This window comes from Delphinapterus leucas, chromosome 5 (genome assembly GCF_059928025.1).
Source record: "Delphinapterus leucas isolate spDelLeu-1000000601 "Yukka" chromosome 5, BTC_Dleu_Yukka2, whole genome shotgun sequence".
In the NCBI taxonomy this organism is placed as follows: Eukaryota; Metazoa; Chordata; class Mammalia; order Artiodactyla; family Monodontidae; genus Delphinapterus; species Delphinapterus leucas.
In genome coordinates, this window is record NC_143133.1 from 91,957,631 (window position 1) to 91,974,734 (window position 17,104).

At 39.9% G+C, this 17,104-nt stretch overlaps 1 protein-coding gene across 1 annotated transcript; it reads left to right on the forward strand.

Moving 5' to 3' along the window:
- The first annotated feature begins 1,904 nt into the window (after positions 1-1,904).
- CXCL13 (C-X-C motif chemokine ligand 13) lies at positions 1,905-7,062 on the forward strand. The gene is made up of 3 exons (XM_089912089.1): positions 1,905-2,112; positions 3,704-3,836; positions 6,910-7,062. The coding sequence occupies exons 1-3, from the start codon at positions 2,049-2,051 to the stop codon at positions 6,989-6,991; spliced, it is 279 nt and encodes a 92-aa protein (XP_089768215.1). The 5' UTR covers positions 1,905-2,048; the 3' UTR covers positions 6,992-7,062.
- The last annotated feature ends 10,042 nt before the right edge of the window (positions 7,063-17,104 follow it).

The following is a 17,104-nucleotide window of genomic DNA, read 5'->3' on the forward strand; positions in this document are numbered from 1 at the left end:
TCTTCAGTGGCTCCATGGGTCTGGGTTCACACATCCACACCTGTACACTCCTAGGGCAGCCCAGGGGTGCTCTAGGACAGATGAGCCATTGTCCACATATTTTTCTTTCTTTTTTTTTTAATCAAAGATATACAGATTGCCAGGAAACACATGAAATAATGCTCAACGTCACTAATCATTAGAGAAATGCAAATCAAAACTACAATGAGGTATCACCTCACACCAGTCAGAATGGCCATCATCAAAAAATCTACAAACATTAAATGCTGGAGAGGGTGTGGAGAAAAGGGAACCCTTTTGCACTGTTGGTGGGAATGTAAATTGATACAGCCACTATGGAGAACAGTATGGAGGTTCCATAAAAAACTAAAAATGGAACTACCATATGACCCAGCAATCCCACTACTGGGCACATACCCTGAGAAAACCATAATTCAAAAAGAGTCATGCACCACAATGTTCATTGCAGCTCTATTTACAGTAGCCAGGACATGGAAGCAACCTAAGTGTCCATCGACAGATGAATGGATAAAGAAGATGTGGCACATATATACAATGGAATATTACTCAGCCATAAAAAGAAATGAAATTGAGTTATTTGTAGTGAGGTGGATGGACCTAGAGTCTGTCATACAGAGTGAAGTAAGTCAGAAAGAGAAAAACAAATACCGTATGCTAACACATATATATATATATGGAATCTAAAAAAAAAAAAAGGTTCTGAAGAACCTAGGGGCAGGACAGGAGTAAAGACACAGATGTAGAGAATGGACTTGAGGACACGGGAAGGGGGAAGGGTAACCTGGGACGAAGTGAGAGAGTGGCATGGACATATAAATACTACCAAATGAAAGATAGCTAGTGGGAAGCAGTCGCATAGCACAGGGAGATCAGCTTGGTGCTTTGTGACCATCTAGAGGGGTGGAATAGGGAGGGTGCGAGGGAGACGCAAGAGGGAGGAGATATGGGGATATATGTATATGTATAGCTGATTCACTTTGTTATAAAGCAGAAATTAACACAATATTGTAAAGCAATTATACTCCAATAAAGTTGTTAAAAAAAAAAGTTAGACCCAACATCATCTCAAGATAATTTAAAAATTAAATCAATTTAGACATTAAAAAAAGAAAAAGAAGTGCTCCTAGCAAGTGAGTTAAGGCTATGGGTTCATTGGGCCCATGGGCTATTTGGCCAGATTAAAACCAAATTGCACATGTGCTTTATTAAACTGTAATATGAGGTTCAGCATCTGACGAAATTCTAATGACACCCTCCACTGACACCTGGTTCTCAAGTTCAATAACTTGCATACCAGAGCAAGAAAGATTCTCCTCCTCAAAGCTGTTACTTTCCTCCCTTCAAGACACAGCCACATTAATGAGGGGGCACATACTTGCCCTCTTCCAGGATTCCCATGATGGTGAGATTACATAAGTAATCATATATTTCAGAGAGTGAAATACGATGTGGGAAGGTCTGGTAGAAAAACAGTCGGCATAAGCATCTGTATATAAGAAGCCATTAATTAGATCTGCAAATATTTACTGAGCACTTACCAAAGGCTAGACTCTCTTGCAGCTGCTAAGAACACAATGATGTGCCCGACAGAGTCTCTGATTGCCTGGAGGATATATTCAAATGCCATTGAGAAAGCCCATTGACCCTTCACTGAGAGAAGCAATCAAAGCCACAATCACTGACTGTGATCCTACAGAGTGCTGTGGAGCCTCCAAACTGATAACCCTTTCCCTCACTCCCACCCCCAAATTCCTGCAGCATCCCTGCCATTCATAGGCTACGTTTTCAAGAAATACTTTACCATACTACTATTGCTCTGAAGCAAATTCATAAAATTTGCAAGAGGAGTTTAAAAAAAGCAAGCTCAGCAATATTTGGGGGCTTTTAAAACTGATGATGCAGCTGACCTCCTGGAGACAAAGGCAGTGGGAGGGCCTTACTGGTCTGAATAAATAGGAATCTCTGTGCTGAGAACTCACAGTTTAGACCCAGAGCTAACTAAAGTCTGAACTCCACCTTGACGCAGAATGAGGTTCACCCAGGGATCTCTGCTTCTTGTGCTGCTGGCCTGCAGCCTCTCTCCAGTCCATGGTGAGAACTTTCACTTACGTTGTCATTTGTGCTTTGAGCTGAAATGGTCTTCAGCTGTTTCAATTTTTTTTTTTTTTCCATCAGAAAATGAGGGGAGATGTGAATGAAGGGGGAAAAAAACTGCTCAACTGCTCCTAGATTTCTAAAAGTAAGGTACTTAGGGATTTAACTCTTAGAGGCTGGAAACATCTGTATTATTAAGATTGTCATCCAGAGAAGGGGGGAGATACTGGAGATCCAATGTCCATGGGACTTACACTCGGCTTGCCTATTCCTGGCCTTTTTCAGATGCAGCTCTGCCTGTAACTAATTCTCTCCAGGTATCTCTTCTTCGTTTTGCCTTTCACTACCCCTTCCGACCAAACACTTTATAGGATTTAGAGATTATTCACCTCAACCTGTTGGTCTCCTGCAGGGAACGTCTGATACAATTTTATAGGGTCAGCTCTGACACGAACCATTGTATGTACAGCAGGGGTACTCAAATACACACTTTCTGCCAAGAAGCAGACTTCCAAGTCTAAACGGGGAGGTTTTCTTTGTGTAAATAGGTAAATATCTAATTGAAGTGGTAAATTTTTATACAGCTGAAGGAATCTGATGCATGCGCAGGATGCTACGCTCTGCTCAGGGTAGAGGACCAATTTTTGTTCTTAAAATGTGGGGATTTTTTTTCCAATTTTTATTTTGTTTCATGTTATTTTCATTCTTCAAGACCCTCATCTCTTTTTCCCTGCATGAAGCCTTTCCATTGCTCCTGGTAAAGTCCCCTGTTCTCATTCATGCAGTTTGGGCCTTGGGGGAAATACAACATTCTATGGTATTTTAGTTCTTGTTCACTTGTTTCCCCCGCTAAAGTGCAGACACCTTGAGAGCCTGGTCCCTTTTATTTGCAATTCTGTGTCGAGCACAGTGGTAGGCACTGGGGTTAAAGAAGGTAGAATTCCTTAAAATGCATGAGATGGGTTACCTATACAAGTATCTAGTACTGAGAACTTTTGTTGTTGAAAACAAATAGTCGAATTTTTATGATTGGCTCTTTTTGGGTAATGATTTGCAACTGAGTTGGAGGACCAACATATTAAACAAAAACAAAAAATATCATCGTGGTATTTCCTCGGAGAGACAGGGAGGGTTGGTGGGCTGGGGAGTATGATAAGAGGGAGAACTCTGTTACAGCTTGTTAATGCTCCAGGGACTCGGAAACTAGTTCATTTCCTTGGTTTTTATGTGTTGGGGGTGAAGATCAGTCAATTTTATGTTGCCTTAATTATAACTGAGTTGTCAGTCCCCACCATGGCCATTCTCAAATGTTATTATATGGACAACCACCTGAGTACCAATATAATGCTATCACAAATTTCAATAGGTATTGTGCTTTTAAAAAGCTAATTTTATTTTTAAGGTTTTGGCAGAAAACGTTTGAAAATAAGCCAAGACGAACAGAAATGCACAAACTAAAGGCATATGGCTGGAAGCAACGACTTGAAATTTTTAAATCTTCAGATGTGCAGTATGAAAGATTACTGATTAAGTTCTAGTTATGAATTATATGCCAAAGGGACTAAAATAACTGATTCTGTGTTTATAGGTGTCCTGGAGACCTATAACACAAACTTAAAGTGTAAATGCATGCGAGAAACCTTCAACTTTGTCTCCATTTTGCTCATTGGAAAGCTTCAAATCTTTCCCCCTGGGAATGGATGTCCAAACACAGAAATCATGTAAGTTGCAATAAAACAATAATGTATGATTCCTCAAAGTGATTTACTTTGAGTGTTGCTAGCAATTAATTCTCAAACTAATAATGAGAATCAGTAATACTTGTCAAGTACATACTTTGCAGGGGTCCTGAGCTAATGTACATGCTTTATGCACATTCACTGATTTTATTCCTTCAAGAGCCCTTTAAGGTTTGTCTATTGTTACCACTCCTTTACATATGCAGAAACTGAAGCTTAGGGAGGTTAACTAACTGCCCTGAGTCACACCATTAGAAATGGACAGAACCAAGACTCTTCTCTTATCTGTCAAATTCCAATTGTCAGCAGAAGCAGACACTTTGTTCTCTAGAAGTTGAAGAGCAAGAAAATAAGTGCCCACAGCAGTCCTTGGTCAGAATGTCTATCGCATGGAGCTGTCCTTTAGCTTTAGGTTCTATCAACTTTGAGCCCCTAACTCTGTTTAAAGACTTAGGCTAAGGGGATAGTAGTGGCTACAAGAAATTTAATAGATATTTTCTTTTATTGAAATGGTATAACCCCTTTCTTCTGTGACCCTCCCTTTTCTGTACACCCAGAGAAATCTGTGGATTTCTTTATTAGGGCATTTTCCATGGCACATGAATAAGGCTTTACACACTCCACGTAAAGCCCCTAGTATAGTGCCAGGCACCGTAATAAATGTTCAGCAACTGTTAGCTGCAATTGTACCGCATCATTGTGTTGAAACAATCAGGTTTGTGTGTTTTTCTCTTTCACTCGCACCAGAAAACAAGTTCTTTATAGACGGGGATCAGATATTATTCATTTCTCTATTCCTGATGCTTTATCCCTTACCTGGCAAATAGGAGAGGCTCAACAAAGTTGGATTGTTGCCCTGAATATTTTAAAGGGAGCTTGTAGATCTTTTGCATATCGCTGCTTAGAACTGTGACTTCTTCTCCCTGGATCTACCTCGTATAAACCAAGGTGTCCCACAGCACCTTGAAGTACAGACAGAACATCCTTCTCAGGGCACTACCAGCTTGGCTTTCATTAGCAGCTCTTCCCTTGGCTATTTTAGCCTTACGAAACATTTGAAAGCAGCCACTTTTTGTTTGTCCCATTTTGACGTTAGTGCTTTGGGTCTCGGACTAGTTGATTCACTTTGTTATACAGCAGAAGCTAACACAACATTTTAAAGCAATTATATTCCAATAAAGATGTTAAAAAAAAATAAGTACGGAAATTTTTCATTAAAAAGGCATTACACTTCCACTACTATCTTTGACAGTGAAAATTCAGACTAAACCATGATTATTGCCCTCAAACTCGGAGACGCAAAGTATAGCCATAACCTGTTTAGGAGCAGTTCCTCTGGCTGTCTAGAGAATAGAGACTTCTTCCTTTATTTTTACCAGTTTCTCTGTCATGAGTCAAGTCTCTCACCTCCAACCAGGGGAAGTAATACACTCTAATTTTCTCTACTTTAGCTTTAATTGTTTTAACGTGACAAAAATACTTTTTCTTCTTAATTTATTTATTTTTGGCTGCGTTGGGTCTTCGTTGATGCACGCGGGCTTTCTCTAGTTGTGGCGAGGGGGCGCTACTCTTCGTTGCGGTGCGCGGGATTCTCCTTGCAGTGGCTTCTCTTGTTGTGGAGCACGGGCTCTAGGCGTGCGGGCTCAGTAGTTGTGGCTCACGGGCTCCAGAGCGCAGGCTCAGCAGTTGTGGCGCACGGGCTTAGGTGCTCCGCGGCATGTGGCATCTTCCCGGACCAGGGCTCGAATCTGTGTCCTCTGCATTGGCAGGCGGATTCCTAATCACTGCGCCACCAGGGAAGTCCCCCCAAAATCTGATTTCTTATCTTCTCACCAGAGTCTGCATTTCTGAATTTTAACCAGATATAGAAGCAAAAGCTGCAAATAATTATGAGCAACTCATAGCAGTCAGGAGTGAAAATACTGTAAGTCCACATGGTCAGAAATCTGTTTTTCTATCATGAACTCAGGAGCCAAATTGGAAGGCTCTGCCCAAGAACCCAACAGTTCTATGACCTCTGACTCTGTACTTTTCAATGACAAGGGTAGAGTTTCAACGCTAGATGGATGGATTCTTGCTGTTTGTCATTTTATAGCTAAAATAAGAGACACATCTAGAAATTGTGTTTTGTTTGAGGTCACCCCAACAGAGAGTAGAGTCTCCCAGTTTGCTGTCACCTGGGAGACCTCACTTCTTCCACTGCAGTTAAAACACTCAACACCGTGTCTGGCACTTGGTAACTATTCAGATCATGCCCATGTGGAACAGTGGCTAAAAGTGGGGGTTTAGGAGTCAGACAAGCTTCATTTGAATCCTGCTTTATCATGCATTTGTTGTACAATCTTGGACAAATTATTTAAACTCTCTAAGCTTCAAATTCCTCTTTTGAAGGTGAGGAAATAGCATTTTCCTTTAGCACAGGATTTTTGTGAGATTAATTGAGATAATTCATATTACTGCTGAGCATAGTGGCTGGCACATATTAAGTGCTTGATCCATATCAGCCGATAATTATCCTTGCTGCTTTTGTGGTTGCCTAATTTTTAGAGCATTGAAAGCCTTGCTCACGGATGGTTCCACCAAATGCAGATGTCACTCAGAGCAGTCAGCTCTGTAACCTCTCCCACAATACATTTCATCAGATTTTTTCTTCAAATAAAAGGTCTTCAAGAGAGTGTTTTCTATAGTCTATTTTGTTCTCCCAAGCTCAATGGACAAACACATTTTAAAGATATCGTGATACAGCTTTAGGAGTGAGCAAACCTTGGAGTCAGCTGTTTGGTCCATCTCCAGTTCATGTAAAGGTTTTCAACAAAATACTAACCTCTGACACATGAGAGTCTGTCAATTAATTTTCAGTTCCACCAGCTCACACATACCAGCACGCAAATGGGGTTTTTCTTATTCATCAGACCTCATGCTACAAATCGCCTACTCCAGATCCGAAACTGCCTACCTCCAATTTCACTTCACGTGGGAATCTTTATTTTTATACTCAACTCTTTCCTTAAGTGAAGGACTGACTGCTTTATTATTTTTATTTATTTTCCCCCAGAGCCTGGATGAAGAATAAGTCAGTTATCTGCTTGAACCCTGGAGCCAAATGGACACAAAAACTAATGAGAGTGTCAAGGTGAGTCAGGCATATCGAGGGTTTGTAGATTTCACTTGTACTGAAGGGGTTCCCTTTCCTGGGTAGTCAAAACGGGGACCATTCTAAATTTATGAGACGTTCCTGAGACAAATGCCTATTCTTCACTATTATTTCTTATCAGATAGAGTTGGGGTGACTCATTCCAGCAGCTCAGTAAACTAAACTGGAAACCAGTGGGCACAGTATTCCTTGTTTGACATCTCCAAGGGAAAGCCACAGTTTCTGGCAAGCCTTTCTCTAAACATGACTCTCTTGTTTTTTTTCACAGAAAAAGTGCTTTTTCAACTTCACCAGCTCCAGTGTTTAAGAAAACGATTGCCTGATGCCAATATTACCCCCAAGAACACCTGCATTCCCCCTTCATTCCTGCCCTCAGTTTTAGTTTTGTGTTTGGTTGGAAAAAGATCTTCCCCATCTGCTCAAGCATGAGAATATATGTACAAATAACCTTGCAGAAGCTGACGGGGCAAACTTGAGATTTTTTTGATTACAGCACCCTACAGACTTAGAGTTTGCATTCCTAGTCATCAAGGAGGAAACTTTCTTGAAGGATAGTTAATGAGTTATAAATGATATAGGTTTCTTTCAAAAATATACCTGTTGTTGAATGCTGAATTTCCCTACAAAATAAGGGAATGAGAATTTAAAACTCAAATCTGAACACGTGGCTTGAATTAAGGAGGAAATGATGGAATGCATTTCAATCATTTTACACCCTAGGAATGCAAGCTTCCATAAGAGATTTAAAAAGCTGCCTGGGAAACCCATGGAATTTCAGCCTTCCAAGAGACAGAGGGTTCACATAATAGATATCCTTCGTTTAAAACTCACTATTGAGAGGAACGAGGTCCTTCTTCTACTTTTAAGGAGTTCCTTTATAAGATTTATTGTCACAGACAGAAGCTAATAACATTCAAAGATCCCCAGACTTAAATTCACAGAATATTCAGGAAAAGGATTTAAAGGGTGATAACAGATGTATTCTTTTATACATTGGTTTTGATAAACTTTTTTTTTTACTCACATCTTTTGCACAGACTTTTTTTTTTGTCTCTGGTATTCAATTCTTTAATGCTTCCTATTAATCAATATTCAATAAACTTGAGCAAATGTTTTACTTAACTATGAGCAATTCATTCTTAATGGAGCATTTATTCAAATTTAGCCATTCTCTGATTCTTCATAATGAAAAGTAGGATTTCATCATGTTAATTTTTCTTTGCATGCCTCTTGCTTTTTTACAGATGATCTAAATTATACGGTGAAGGGTGAGTGAAGTTATTCCTGATATCAGCACAGCAGGAAAATGCTTGCCCCCAAGAGCCTCTTCTCCTTGATATATTCATCACAATTTCTTCCATAAATGCCCAAACTCTTACTAAAACCCATTTTCACTGTCTCATTATATTAATTCTTAAAGTCTCCAATGTTTTCTTTGACAAGGTTTTGCATTGAATTTGACAAACAGAAGGAGCAGATACTTAAACTCCCATCCCCTGGTTCCAGCCTAGCTCTCCCACCACTGAACTAAGCACCGTGTTCCTGTTCCCTCGCTCTCCCTGATGTTTTGGGAGGTCTGTTCCCAGGATGCTCAATTTCCAAGCTATATCTGGTTCTCTCTTTCATTTTTCTCTTTCTATTTTTAGATTCATTTTTACTAAAGATTTCTTGGGAGTAAAGGGTACCTATAAATACTACATTTTCTATTGTCTACAATTCAATGATTATTTCTCTATTACAAACACACACACACACACACACACACGGATTATAAAATGCCATCAAAATCTTGTATTCATTCTTTAGTTTGATTTTGATCTTCTTCGAGAATGCAGCAAGCTGAATATTCAGGAGATTCAAAAAAAATCTTATTATTGCAATATCAGGCGGGTTATCACCCCTGTTTTGCATATGTAGAAGCTGAGACACAGAGGGGTTAAGTAACGTGCTCAAGGCCTTACAGTTACTCAACAGCAAGTCAAAATTTGAACCCAGGCGGTTTGGCACTAGAATCCATGCTTCTGACCCCTCCACTATGCTGACTGTATATGGGTTAGAATATCGTCAGCTCCATTTTACAAAAGCAGGAACTGAGGCAAACAGACATTCACATGCCCCAAATCACATAACTAGTAAGAAACAAAACCAGAATCCAAACCCAGGGCCACCTGACTCCTAAGCAAATGCTCCTAGTCATGACACTACACTGCCTTACTCTAAATGTATTTCTTACTTCAGCCCCTTGCCCCCTCCCCTCCTTTCCAGGGCCAATCAAAGCCAGAAGAAGGATGGGAGTTCCAGAGTGTTCAGGCCTTCCCCTGGGTTGACACATCTATTGAGTAAGATCCAGGGGGACTGGACAACTGAGAGGGCAAATGTGGAATGAAAAGCAAAAAACAGGCCCTTGAGGGCTTCTAAACTTTCTTACCCCATAAGCACCCATTCACAGTAGATTTAGGGGTATTCAGCCTGATTCAGCCTGATTTGGAACAGGAATCTTAACCCATAGTTAGATGCTGGGTCACTTATTGAGCCAGTTAATGGAGTTTTTGAGGAAAAGTGATCCTTAGCTGATCCGAGTGGGTTTGGGTCTAGAAGGGAGGATGGTGAGTATTCTGTAAGGCAGAATTTAGGTAATTTATGGCTATATACATACGTACACATACAGATTCTTTAAAATCCATATAAAATAGAATTGAAGGGAAAATACAAGGTAATCCTGACCAAAATAGGATGTTCAACTCTGAAAAATGGAATGAAGGAGCTATAAGGTCAAGCTACACAGGATCTTAGGTGGAGAAAGCAGAGGACCTCTCACGACGTAAGTTGAGCCTCACTTGCTCTGCCCACTCTCCTCTGAGCAGCAGAGGCCCAAGGAGGGAAAGATTCTGATTCTCCAAGGGAAGCAGAATTCTCCTTTCTCCCAACTGAAGGATTCAGCCCCACCTCACTGGGAAATGGATTGCCCCACAGTATGAGTTCTGTCCTAGGGTTTTCCATTTTCCATCACCTTCTTTCTGCAATTCTCCCCCCTCTCACTGAGATGTGCCATTTCACTGCTCCCAACTCCACGTAAGGATCGATGTAAAGCCTAGGGTTTACTTGCTTTGACTTGAAGTTTGGAGGAACTTTTGAACAGAATGAATGGTCTACAGAAAACTTGGGAGAACTGAGGAAGAGAGGAGGGCCATGAATCAGAAGGGTAATATTTGAGAGACACCACAGCATTTTGTGACCCTCAAGGATAGAAGTTCTCTGTGTGTGGTCTCTCTGAAGACAGCCATCAGCAGCAACTAGCAACTTGTTAAAATATATAACCTCAAGCCTCTCTCCAAACCGAATGCATAAGAAGCTCAGGGGTTGGGCCCAGCGATTTGTGTTTAACAAACTATGGTATAATAAAAATTATATTTGGTCTTTTTCCCCGGTTCCTGCCACAGAGCTCCAAAAACCCTTGGAATTGCCTGACAGAGAGGAGTGTCTTTTGCTATTTTCAATGAGCCCCTTTCAAACATACCTGAGTTTACTCTAGTGAGGCGACCATTGGCAAACCCCTAGATGCCTCAGGATGGGGGCTGGTTGCCAGAGGAACCAACCACATGATTAGAGGGTTGGAACTTTCAGTCTGAGTTCAATCATCAGTGGCCAATGATTTAATCAATCGTGCCTACATAACTGAACCTCCATAAAAACTCCCTGAACAACAGGGTTAGGAGAGCTTCTGGGCTGGTGAACGCATAGAGGTGCTGGGAAGGTGGCGCACCTAGAGAGGGCGTGGAAGTAATATGCCCTCCTCCATACCTTGTCCTATGCATCTCTTCCATTTGGCTGTTCCTGAGTTGTATCCTTTGTAATAAGCCAGTAATAGTAAGCAAAGCACTTTCCCAAGTTTTGTGACTCGTTCTAGCAAATTATCAAATCTGGGGAGGGGAGTGGTCATGGGAATCTCCAAATTTGTAGTTGGCTAGGCAGAAATGTGGGTAGCCTGAGCACCCCATTTGCAATTGGTGTCTGAATCGGGGGCAGCCTTGTGGGACTGAGCCCTTAGGCTGTAGGGTCTGTGCTAACTATAGATAAGTAGTGTCGGAATTTAATTGAATTGTTGGACACCCAGTTGGTATCAGGGATTTGGAAAATTGGTTGCTGCCAGTAAACACTGGAGGAAAAAATTTCACACAACCTCCAGGTGGTTATGATGCTACTAAAGTTTGAAAAGCATTGTTCTAGGAAAAGGGTTTTCAACCCTCATAGTACATTAGAGTCATCTAGGGAACTTTTTTTTTTAATATCAGGTTAATTGTTGTAACTTACATACAGTAAAATTCACCCTTTTTAAGTTTTCAGTTCAATGAATTAGTTTGAATAGTCCCTTAGCTTGGGCTGCTATAACAATGTAACATAGACTGGATAACTTATAAACAACAGAAATTTATTTTTCACAATCTGGAGCTAGAAGTCCAAGATCAGAGTGCCAGCATGATTGGATTCTGGTGAAAGCAGAGAAGGGAAGTGAGCTCTCTGGTGACCTTTGTAAGGGCAATAATCCTATTCAGGAGGGCTCCACCTTTACGACCTCATCTTAATATTAATTACGTCTCAAAGGTCCCACATCCTGGGCTTCCCTGGTGGCGCAGTGGTTGAGAGTCCGCCTGCCGATGCAGAGGACACGGGTTCGTGCCTCCGTCTGGGAGGATCCCACATGTCGCGGAGCGGCTGGGCCTGTGAGCCATGGCTGCTGAGCCTGCGCGTCCAGAGCCTGTGCTCCGCAACGGGAGAGGCCACAACAGTGAGAGGCCCGCGTACCACAAAAAAAAAAAAAAAAAAAGTCTCATATCCTAAAACTATCACAGTGGAAGGTAGAGATTCAACATATGAATTTGGGGTGGGACACAAATATTCAGTCCATTACAGGTCCAGCCCCTGTTCTGTTCCTATAATTTTGTCTTTTCCAGAATGTCATATAAATGGAACCATACAATGTACAGCCTTTTGTCTGACTACTTTCACTTTGCATAACGGTTTTGAGATTCATCATGTTGTTGAATGTATCAGTAGTTTATTCTTTGTTGTTACTAGCTACTATTCCATTGTACAGATATACCACAATTTGTTTATTCATTCACCAGTTGATAGACATTTAAGCTGTTTCCAGTTTGGTTCTATTATGACTAAAACTGCTGTAAACATTCATGCACAAGTCTTTATAGAAACCTATGATTTTGGGGCTTCCCTAGTGGCGCAGTGGTTAAGAATCTGCCTGCCAATGCAAGGGACACAGGTTCGAGCCCTGGCCTGGGAAGATCCCACATGCCACAGAGCAACTAAGCCCATACACCACAACTACTGAGCCTGAGCTCCAGAGCCTGCAAGCCACAACTACTGAGTCCACATGCCACAACTACTGAAGCCTGTACAACTAGGGCCCGTGCTCCGCAACAAGAAAAGCCATGACAATCAGAAGCCCGCGCACTGCAACGAAGAGTAGCCCCTGCTCACCGCAGCTAGGGAAAGCCCGTGCACAGCAACAAAGACCCAACACAGCCATAAATTAATTAATTAATTAAATTAATAAATGAATGAATGAATTAATTAATTAAATTAATAAATAATAATTTTTTAAAAAGAAACATATGATTTTGTTTCTCTCGAGTAAATACTTAGAAGTGAGATTGCTGGGTCATGTGGTATATGTATCTTTAACTTTACTAAGAAGCTGCTAAACTGTATTTCAAAGTAGCTGTACTATTTTGCATTCCCACCAGTGATATGTAAGAATTCCCTTTGCTTCACATCTTCACCAGCACGTGGTATTGTTAGTCTTTTAAACTTTAGACATTTCAGTAAATTTTTAATCTCTTGTAATCTTAATTTGCATTAATTAACTAAAATGGCTATTGATGTTGAGCAGTTTTTAATGTGCTTGAGATCCATACATTAGAAATTTACCTTACATGAAAGCCTTTCTCCATTGAGTTACGCTGGCAAAGTTATCAAAAAGAAATTGCCCATATATGGATGGGTCTACTTCTGGACTCCTATTCTGTTTCACTGATCTCTATGCCTATCCTCATGCCAATACCATATGGTCTTAATTAGCTTAGCTGACTAGTAAGTCTTAAAACTCCATAGCAGAAGTCTTCTAACTTTGCCCTTTTTCAAAATTGTTTTGCACCTAAGTCCTTTACTTTTCCATATGAATTTTTGTATCATCTGTCAGTGTCTATGCCCCCCCAAAATGATTTTGATTGGAATTGTGTTTAATCTATAGATCCATCTGGGGAGAAATGGCATCTTAAAAATCCTGAGTCTTTCAGTCATGAACATAGTATATCTCTCCCTTTATATAAGACTTCTCTAATTTCTCTAGCAATGTTTTGTAGTTGTCCACATTCAGATCTTACAGTCCCCCTAAACCAAACCATGAGCTGTAGCCTTTGAAGGACATTCATCTGTAGGAGCAAGACAATCAGGTGTGTTTCTTATTTATCATCCATCTCATTTGGGAAGTGGTCAGATGTGGCTTCTAGCCTAACTTTAATTGGACAATATTGCCCTCTTTCTCACAGACAAGTAGTGAATCACTTAAAGTGATTAGATGGGACACCCTCAAATTCTCTCCACCAGATCTGCAAGTCTATTCAAACCTCCTCCCATCCTTGTCAATTTCCTTTTGCTGCATTAGAGTAAGTACCTTTCCTCCTCATTCCTCCAAGGCTAATCCCTCTACCTGCATCTTAAACCTTATCCTCTCTCTCTATCTCAAGAGCCACACACTATCAGCTATCCTCTTGTTCTTCACTGTAATCAACCACTTCCTCCCAATTAGTTCTGTCACCATACCATTTAAATATATTCTACTCTCTCCCTTCTCAGAAACAAAACCAAAAAATCCTCTTCCTATTAATATTGTTAAAATGACTGTATTACCCAAAGCAATCTACAGATTTAATGCAATTCCTATCAAAATACCCATGACATTTTTCACAGAACTAGAACAAATAATTCTAAAATTTATATGGAACCACAAATGATCCAGAATTGCCAAAGTAATCCTGAGGAAAAAGACCAAGGCTGGAGGCATAACTCTCCCCAGACTTCAGACAATACTACAAAGCTACAGTAATCAAAAGTGTGTATTGGCACAAAAACAGACATATAGATCAATGGAACACAATAGAGAGCCCAGAAATTAACCCACACACCTACGGTCAATTAATCTTTGACAAAAGAGGCAAGAATATACAATGGAGAAAAGACAGTCTCTTCAGCAAGTGGTGTTTAGAAAGCTGGACAGCTGCATGTAAATCAATGAAATTAGAACACTCCCTCATACCATACACAAAAATAAACTCAAAAGACTTAAATAGAAGACATGACATCATAAAACTCCTAGAAGAGAACACTGGAAAAACATTCTCTGACATAAATCGCAGAATTATTTTCTTAGATCAGTCTCCCAAGGCAAAAGAAATAAAAGCAAAAATAAACAAATGGGACCTAGTCAAACTTATAAGGTTTTGCATAGCAAAGGAAACCATAAACAAAAAGACAACCTACAGACTGAGTGAAATATTTGCAAACAATGTGACCGAAAGGGCTTAATTTCCAAAATATATTAACAGCTCATACAACTCCATAACAAAAAAACAAACAACCCAATCAAAAAATGGGCAGAAGACCTAAATACACATTTCTCCAAAGACGACATACAAATGGCCAACAGGCCCATGAAAAGATGTTTAACTTCGCTAATTATTAGAGAAAAGCAAATCAGAACTTCAATGAGTTATCACCTCACACCAGTCAGAATGGCCATCATCAAAAAGTCTACAAATAACAAATGCTGGAGAGGGTGTGGAGAAAAGGGAACCCTCCTACACTGTTGTTGGGAATGTAAATGAATGAAATCACTATGGAAAGCAGTATGGAGGTCCCTTACAAAACTAAAAATAGAGTTACCATATGATACAGCAATCTCACCCCTGGGCATACATCAGAAAAGATGAAAACTCTAATTCAAAAAGATACATGCACCCCAGTATTCTTATCAGCACTATTTACAATAGCCAAGAACATGGAAGCAACCTAAATGTCCATCAACAGATGAATGGGTAAAGAAGATGTGGTATATATGTATGTGTGTATCTATATAATGGAATATAATGGGATATTGTAAAAAAATATGAAAAGCTGTAAAAAAGCTGTAAAAAAGAATGAAATATTGCCATTTGCAGTATCGTGGATGGACCTAGAGGTCATCATATTAAATGAAGTCAGGCAGAGTAAGACAAATATTATATAACTTATATGTGGAATCTAAGAAATAATACAAATGAACCTATTTACAAAACAGAAATAGACTCCCAAATATAGAAAACAAACTTATGGTTACCAAAGGGGAAAGAGGGAGGAGGGAAAGGGGGGTAAATGTGGAATTTGGGATTAACAAATACACACTACTATATATAAAATAGATAAACAACAAGGACCTACTGTATCACACAGGGGACTATGTTCGATATTTTGTAATTACCTATAATAGAAAAGAATCTGAAAAATAATATATACATATATATATATACATACACAATACTTTAGGGCACTAGTATATATTACTGGAAAACGCAAAATCAATAATGAATCCATTCTCACCATAAGTATAAGATGACTAGCATTTATTAAATTCTTACCTGCTGTATTATTTAGGGTTCCACTAGGAAACAGCATACTTAGCTGGGACTTTGAAGAAAAGGCAATGAAGGCACTATTTCAGGAGTGTGGAAGGAAACAACGAGGAAAGTTGAGGCACCCAAGGACTAGCAGCCATACCTATACCTGAAGAAGGGGAAGGAAAAGGTAATGGAAGGTTGTTTGGAGAGCTGCAGCTTGGAAGCTAGACTGCCTGAAAGGAACCATAGCCATTGAGGGATCAACCACAACCAGCACTGAGCGTGAAGAAGGAGCAACATTGGCATCATTTGAGAGCATGTTAGAAATGCGGAATCTGAATCGGAACCTGCATTTCAACAAGATTCCCAGATGATTTCAATGCAGCTAACGCTGAGAAGCTCTGTCTTTTCTATTTCTCGCTGCCTCCTCACTGCAAAGAGTTAATATGCAATAAAAATCCAAGGGGTAAACCAGAATTCCCCCAAGCTAGGTCTGCAACCAGGCTAAGAATGATAAGAAGTAGAAATTAGATCTTGGATCAAAATTTGGTCCTGCTAGTTATTAACTGAAATATCATTAAATTCTCTGAGTCTCATTATTCTAAGTTTTCAGATGAAAATAATATCTACCCCTTAGGGACCTAAGAATAAAAACATTTTCAGATCAGCTACATATAAGTTGGGGTCATTTCTGTGCTCTATAAATTCCAGGAAGTTGGGATTTTTCTCCCATTTCTAATGTTATTTCACTGACCTTCTAGAAATGGTTATGGTCAACCCTCTGAGTTTAAGCCACAGTCCTCTACTGGCATCCAGTGGTGAGTGGTATAATGTGGCAACATCCATCTAGCCAAATACGAGAATTCAGTAAACCCTAGAACTGACCCAGGAACATGGAGCCAAAAACCAGCATGTGACCGTCATATGTCCTCCAAAAGAGGGACCAAAGAGAAATGTGGTTACAAACCCAATGTCACCTAAGACCTGTGGCAGGTTTGGACTTATTATTCTGAGCAAGAAAATATATTCTAATTCATTATCAGCTGCCATAGTGCCAAGCTAGAGGAAGGTGCACTGAGTTTTCTTTTACGCATCATCTCAAATTAGATGTGAAATCATCACGGAGAGTTCAGTCAAGCTGAGACCCATTAGTCAGTTAACAGAACTGACATTTCTAAAGTACTTTATAACAAATGGCAAATTAGTTCACTCAGCTTCCTTGCCTGAATCACGGGCCCCAGCTTTGCAACTTTCCATTTGTTTTTTTAGTAGTATAATTGACATACAATGTTATATTAGTTTCAGGTGTACAGCATAATGATTCGACATTTGTATACATTGCGAAATGATCACAACAGGTCTAGCTACCATCTGTCACCATACAAAGTTAATATTATTGACTATAGTCCCCATGCTTTATTTGCATG

Coding starts and splice junctions, on each gene's coding strand:
- CXCL13 (XM_089912089.1), top strand. CDS start 2,049: ATGAGGTTCACCCAGGGATCTCTGCTTCTTGTGCTGCTGGCCTGCAGC. Junction 2,113..3,703: donor CAGCCTCTCTCCAGTCCATG/GTGAGAACTTTC, acceptor CTGTGTTTATAG/GTGTCCTGGAGACCTATAAC. Junction 3,837..6,909: donor TGTCCAAACACAGAAATCAT/GTAAGTTGCAAT, acceptor ATTTTCCCCCAG/AGCCTGGATGAAGAATAAGT.